The 7,525-nt window shown below is 34.8% G+C and overlaps 1 protein-coding gene across 2 annotated transcripts; it reads right to left on the minus strand.

Moving 5' to 3' along the window:
• Positions 1–53: 53 nt before the first annotated feature.
• LOC143468432 (diacylglycerol O-acyltransferase 1-like) lies at positions 54–7,521 on the minus strand. 2 transcript variants are annotated; one of them, XM_076965632.1, is made up of 16 exons: positions 6,948–7,521; positions 4,935–5,085; positions 4,683–4,770; positions 4,452–4,492; positions 4,258–4,343; positions 3,991–4,043; positions 3,744–3,846; positions 3,488–3,616; positions 3,314–3,369; positions 3,089–3,223; positions 2,629–2,709; positions 2,387–2,431; positions 2,189–2,301; positions 1,793–1,946; positions 1,641–1,703; positions 54–1,509 (listed from the first exon to the last, which is right to left on the minus strand). In XM_076965632.1, the coding sequence occupies exons 1-16, from the start codon at positions 7,141–7,143 to the stop codon at positions 1,357–1,359; spliced, it is 1,647 nt and encodes a 548-aa protein (XP_076821747.1). In that variant the 5' UTR covers positions 7,144–7,521; the 3' UTR covers positions 54–1,356. The 2 variants fall into 2 exon arrangements, with proteins under 2 accessions (XP_076821747.1, XP_076821748.1); XM_076965633.1 differs by lacking the exon at positions 6,948–7,521 and adding an exon at positions 5,324–6,893.
• Between the last annotated feature and the right edge of the window lie 4 nt (positions 7,522–7,525).

Genomic DNA, 7,525 nt, shown 5'->3' on the forward strand with positions numbered 1-7,525 from the left:
AATATTATAAGCTCAAGACAGATTCCTGTTAACAACTGATAGGTGGCCATTAGTTAAATTCGCCAGTTCTGATTATTTATTGCAAATTGAAACAGTGCGTTGTTATCAACAAAATATTTACATTGAAAAGTGAACCAACACAAGATGTACACAGCAATTACCGGTAGTGCAGAAAATGACATACGGTACCTTATACAACAGAATACAAAAATTCGAGTTTGTGCCTACAGTAAGCATTTACCAAGATATGATCCAGTAAAGACAGGTTTTATACAGATAACTCCATTCCAAGAACACCAGCTAAAGCTTGGAAAAATGAAAACTAAAACTCTTTACAGAAGATAAGCTTCCAACGTTTCATGGGCATAACAATCACAATATTGTGGTCAAAGGCAGTGTACAGTAGACATCAAGTTTTACAAAAATAAACTTGCAAAAAATCAAAGACATCTTCACAAAGGTGCTTAAGATAATTATAATACATACAGATAACTAATTATAACACTACGCTTTATTGCAGAGGGCGTTATGGTGATAGATTGTTGTTCATATTAAAACATACAAAAACTTGTGATTACTTCAGCACAACTAAAAATATCTTACTTACAGAACTCGGAAAATAGTGCAGTCTTTATTAAGCATAACTTTAAACGGGGCAATCTCAATACCTGCTGCAAGCAAAAATAATTTAGACTACACTATGTTCACATTAATATTACAGACGAAAGTTTTTGATTGAAGCTACCACAAAAAATATAACACTCCATTACCAACAGTCAAAAAAATTTGATTGTAACGATAAGGTCATGGCTGCAAACTAAATTAAACTTCATTGTATCACATGCATAACTATTAATTAATATTAATCACCTTTTCCTACATAATGCTAGGAGCTTTTGTTAGAGAATTGAAGTCATTAATATTTTTTCTACATGGCAATTATTATGACTTTATACAACAGTTGGAACAACTATAATTGAGGTAATTGTTTGCTCACTAATAATAATTTCTAGCATTGCTTAAACAAAACTTCTGACTAAACGTCGATTAAGTTTTTGTAAATACTGTACAGAAAGCATTTCAATCCGTCACTTGAGAGTAGGACCAGGCCAGTAAAGTCTACATGATAATAGTGGGTAATAGTTGCATCATAATAAGAGCTATTGCTGGATTATAAAGACGAGTTTAAAAAGGCATCCTTACATAGAGACAAAAAGATAACATGTCATAGGACTGCAACCACCACTACTCTGTGAAAGATCCATCACGCAAGAATTAGCTTGGACCAAAATAATTACATCTTTAATGGCACATGCTTTTGTAACAATCAAGACCGAATCATCTTCGTTCTGACTGTTATGTCATCGAATAATGCATAACGTAATAATAATAAACATAAGCTAAAATTGCGACTGGTTGTCCGAGGATAAGAGACATCCAGACTATCATGTTTCCATAGTTACCAGAAAGTCTTTTTGAAACAACTTGCGTCACATGTGACAGCGGAATCTACACAAAAATTTTTCCGTTACAATGAAACCGCCCGTAGCTTGAAAAAACCAGTAGTATTAGTGAGTTAATCTACGAGATCATCGTTTATGGACCAAACTACAAAACATTTAAATTCTATGGTAAGTTACCTGTGAAGCCATGCCCAGGAAAGCCCATGTTCTAAACATTTGAAGTGGTATTGAAACAAGATACTACAGAAAACAAAGAATGGTCAATATTTGTGTATCCTGAATGCACTCTGTTAAACTGACAAATAAAAATTGTTTGCAAGGTGTCAAACCTCGTGAAAAAATGCTGATAAAAGAAAGACTGAAACTTGTGCAACAGTTTTTCCACATCCAACAGACAGCAGTGGTTTGTACAGATGCCTGACACACCATTTATGAACAGGTATGTTCCATGCTTTCCAAAAATAAACTATCGTTTCAGAATTCCTGAGAAATTTCAAATAAATTAAAAGAAAATGAAACAATCGAAACCTCACGCATCAATGAAACCAGACCCAGCTATAGAACAATTCTTAACCATTTGCGGAAAACTCTTCAGCAATTCTGGTTAAATTGAATTCATTGGAATGAAACTTGCAAAACTGCAAGATTCAACAGCAAAAACACTAATTGCCAATTAAGCGAAGTGCACAGAGATGAACAAAAATAAGAGAGAGACAATTGCATACCACCAGTCTCTGTAAAATTCCCTGTCAGCAAATCGTAAAATTTCAGCGAGAGCATTCAGCACCGAGTGGAAAAAGCAATAGAAGAAAATAAGCCATATAAGATGGTTGGGAACCTGAAAAAATATTAGAGACATGACAAAAATTTAAATATATTTGAGATCTTGGATGAATGATAAAAAATATGGATGACTTACTCACCGATAACTTGAGCAGTCTCTCCATAACCACATAACCTTCGTAGTTCTATAACAGCATAAAATACAATTGTGAAAAATGCAAAACTTTTTTTTCTTTACCTGCAACTGGCAATGAAGAGTATTTTGCTAAATAGGTAAAGAAAAAGTGGTTTTTCATATACCATCATGTATACAAAAGTAGCAAAAACTTGTGCAGCGTAGGGTTGTATTACATTTATCTGAAAAACGATTTCGCAAACATACATGAATTGGCAAAATTGCTTTTCGAAGAACTGGTACAATCCATTGTTGAATAAGAGCCAATTCCAGTTGGAACAAGAATAACTAAAAACAGAATTCCCAGTAATATTTATGAACTGTAACTAAATTGCTAAGATTAGCCTAATAAAATATCTTAATTTATGAATCATTATCAAGTGCTTGACATTATAACTGCACTTAAATCAAAAACCTATTGATGGGCAACGTAAGATGACGTTATTGCAGGTCACATGAGGTTGACCTTCGTTGCAAAATTAGTAGCTTGCAGCAACCACAAACTGTCAGATAAGCACATAATTTACAGTGTAAATAACTTAATGCAACTGCAGACGGCTGAGTCTGTGTGCTCAGTAAGAGTTTACGGACATGGCGCAAATAATGACAAGTTGGTGCATTGTTCTGAATGACTTGATAAGTAAATGACAACTGTCCATGTACTTACAGTTTCCACAACTCTCTTTGCCAGATAGACTTTATTAATGGTCGGATTTCTTGGAAAACTTGTTTCGTAACAAAGAGTAGGAGCAGCAATGAAGTAGTAAAGATTGCGATAACTCAAGTTGTAAGGATACTTTATCTGTACAAACACAATACAATGACTTTCATCCCGCAAACGTGACAATATTAATACAGCCAAGATATACACAAGACAAAGTATCTCTCTCACCTGAACAGTTTCAGATTTGTCACGAGAAAGTTTAATGGATGACGCCGGCATTGACACTACAAAGCAATGATTATTTTATACATCACTACTTAATAGACATTACATTGGCGGCATTGGTACGGAAGCTACAGACATGCATGCATTGGACAAAATGCTTTCAGAGTCAAAACATACTTGTTCGTTGTAATTTTCTTTTGCTCATTGCCTTCATGTAATCGTCGCGGTACCACTTATTTGCTTGTGCATATGACCACAGTTTCAAAAATAATATGACGTAGCAACTGCAGGCAATCAAAGAGCCAACTATAAAGATTATTATTATGGTTACTTGTGCGTTTGTTTACTAAGTTAAAATTGGATTAGATGATAAATATATCCAATTTAAGTGGGAAGTTGTCTTTAACTAGTTTGGATTTTTTTCCATCCTTACTTGGATTGGGTTCCATTCGTAGAATACGTATCGGGGGAAGAGAAATCAAAACAAACAGGTTAAGTGTGTGGAGATATATTCCAGTTTTAGAAGAAATGTGGTTCTGTGAATGATAAATAAAAATACAATGTCAAATCTAAAATGGATGCTTAAATTTAAAGTAAAAAATTAAGAAACAGACAAAAGAAATGATTTATCCCCCAAATTGGAACATCTTTCCGTATATATATTTTTATCAAACATATACCTTAGCTAGAAGTCTTTCGACGTGGAAAGCACATAAAATAAAAACATTGGAACCTGAAAGTATAGTTAAAAGCAATGTTGAGAGTGTGTACATACAGAACTAACGATGTTAATAATTAACGTTTTTGAGATAAATATAAAAGATTGACGCCGAAAGCAATATTTACACACATAAAAATGTAGTCAGCATGACAGCGAGTAACATGCTACGTTTAAACTACACAAATACATCCACCAACAATATGGACACGTTGTTTCTGTAGCTTACCTAATATCAACAGTAAGTTAGGCCATTCATATGGATTGTGAAGAACAGCGGATGTCCACTGAACTGGATCAACTAAAATCCCGTATCTAAAACAAGGTGTATATAATTATATATATCTTGTGTGGTTTACAAGCATGATTACACAAAAATCTTATTAGCAGGTTACATCGTGACATCTATGGTACTTGACTTACTTCAAAATATTTTCCAAAAACACTCTGGCATTTGAAATTGCCTGAAAAAGAATTTTGCTTAATAAATTCATAAAATTATGTAATGTTAATAAATCAAAACACATTTTCAAAAATCTTCATCATTGCAACAGCCTATGGCCATTTATATGGTGCCCAAGAAATAAAAAACTATAGGTGCATGTGGCAATCCTGTTCACTTGCGCAAAATAATAAAATGATATAAATACGAACCAATAAAACAACACATAAATTGAGGAAGCCTCTGTAGTCATCGAAACCACTTGTGATGCTGAAGAGTGATCGACGTGCAGTATGACATCTGCAAAATTACATAAAAAAATGAACGAACAACGTAAAAACAAAACATTTGCATAAAAGAGTTTGCAAATTACAAAACTCTGTATCGCAATTCACAATCTTTTAGAATTATCGGTGCCATTAGTTTAAGACATAGCTATTATTGCCGAACTAGGCCTATCATACTTTTTGATCCCATAAAAAGGAATTTCTTTGATTTTTTCAACTTTTTCTACTGTCGCATCGCCGTTTGCGTAATCATGAAAATTCGAATCGTGGCTGGTGCTCGTGGATCGAGTTGATCGCCTGCGCACTGTCGGTTCAGACATTTTTCTTTCTGCAAAATATACTCCCGTGCTCTTACAATGCCAGCCATATAACCATAGATTTGCAAGAGTTTATAAACTTCTGGATAAAACATTAGGAAGTGCAGTAGTATGTGTTTATGAATTGCAAACATTTTGCAATGATAGCAAACTGCAAAAATATTAGCCAGTCATCTATAGAAGGCTGTAACTTCTGAAGCTGAGTTCAACAACAAATATTTTCAAAATTAGTAAACACCTCTTCATTACCTGATTACAGTAGGCTACAATGCTACATAGGACAAAATGGTATTATTTTTTGGGGTCTAGTGCAGACGTGCACAACCAGATGACGTCACAATTTGAGTAGCTGGGGTCAAGTATGAAAAGGCATCCTGTGGTTGTGAACTTCTACACCAGACCCATGTTTCATATCTGCATTAACTCTTGTCAAGGATCTAACAATTTGTATTAATCTGAGATAAGTAGTTGGGTTAGAATAACAGACAAGTTAACAGTAAATTCATTAATAATAATTAATGCTTTCATTAAGGTTTGTTTTAACTTGGATGATAGATTGATGTTAGATTTAGCCAAGTTAAGGTTGGTAAAAAATAACTTTTAAGTTAGCTTAGCATGTAACAATATAAGCAAGAAAAACTTTCGCAATGAAATAACTCAAAACGCAGTGATGTTCAACTACGCGTAGGACAGTATAGTATAGGCCATAGGGGATGTACTGGTAACCTACACAATTAAGTTTTAAGCCAACTTGTTTCTGCCTGACTGAGCCTGAAATAGCGTCATCGGTTTTTCGCTATATATGATTTAACTACTTAATCGACAACTTCCTTCAACCTTTGGGCTGTTCCTATACAACTGATTTGCTAAGTATTAGCACCGCTGTACAACTTCATCTCTTTAACAACTAAGTTAATAGGTCAGTGGATATTTACATTAGATGATCAGATTATTATCGCGCCAAACGACATTTTCGATTTAGTCGAAACATGATAAACTTTCCGTCGTTTTTAACATTTCCTTTCACTTTTTACGAGGCTGATCTCTCCTACGAGCGTTCCGAAGTGTGTATAGCTTAAACTGTAACTAAAAAAATACACATTTTGTTATAACTTACAGTGCGTCACGTAACAGACATAGCAGTCTTCCATCACGCGATTTAAAGCGTCGTAAATGCACACATTTCATGCTCACATTTAGCACTTGCCTTTTGGAAATAACTTACTCAAAACAAGAAAATCGATTCACGCAACACATTTAACCAATTAAAATATTTTTTGTTTGCTTGTCTTGTCTGCAAGATTTAAGCTGTTAAATAAGTTTCGACACAAACTCCACTATGGTAAAACGTGAAGGTTTAACATTCTGTACGTCACGTATTGACCTCCGTCCTGCTTATAGGCTACTCGCCAACTTTAAATCAGAGATATCTCATTTCAACAAGTCCGCTTCGGACTTTGGACTTTTAGTCTGTCTAATGTTTTGCCGTAACAATAAATGACGTTATATAGATGTGATCAATGACGCAACGCAAAAACATCTACTAATATTTCGTCACTAATAAAGTTCCTAAAGCAGCAAAAGTTTCCTTGTTCACAACTGGCCCTGTAATTTGGTAAACAAGACATTTCAATGTATTTATATTTGGAAATTGTTGAACGGGTTTTTCATTTTAGAAAAATATTACTGCACAAAACTTTCGTTACTTTGCTGAAGATCTGGCAGTAAATAGCCAACTCCTCAAAATCATGAGCACGAATGAGTAACTTAATAAGTAATAACTTTCGCTCGTTTTCGATTCTAACTTCATGTAGAGCGTACATAAGATTTCTTTTTACTTTGCAAAACTTCGTTCAAGACGAAACAAACCTACCTCTTTTGTAACAAACAGGTACAGTAACATCTGCAGATCCATTGAAAAAAACATCATCATTTTCAAATGCACAAGGTTCTTCTGAGGGTAACCATAGATTGTCATCACTTCGCCTTATGCAACCTGCGTGGTCAGGAAAGTCTTCGTGACACAGGTCCCCGTTTTCGGAAAGACTATGCTTTATTTCTTCCGGCATTTTGAGTTTGGAACTTTAATCCGGTATCCAATCTATTTGAGTCAGTTTGATATGGTACTGCCTTTATCAATTATCACTAAATGAACAATGGCAATCAACTGCCCAAGGCGTCGGACTTTTAACGATTTGTCCTCTCGTTTCTTTTTGCACAGAGTCGTAACTTTAATTTAAATAGACACAACCTAATTGCCTTCCAGAGCTCTTTAACAGTCACTGAGCAGCACAACAAAATTTAAATCAGTCCGTTTGTTTTCATCACCCAACATTACATCACAGACCGGCTTCCGGGAATGTTGCCAGCGTTAAGAATTTTCCACGTGCCCATAATCGTAACACGCCAAATACACGCCACTAACACGCCGGCCAGCGACAATCCAAGAAA

The sequence above is a fragment of the Clavelina lepadiformis genome, chromosome 8 (assembly GCF_947623445.1).
Source record: "Clavelina lepadiformis chromosome 8, kaClaLepa1.1, whole genome shotgun sequence".
In the NCBI taxonomy this organism is placed as follows: domain Eukaryota; kingdom Metazoa; phylum Chordata; class Ascidiacea; order Aplousobranchia; family Clavelinidae; genus Clavelina; species Clavelina lepadiformis.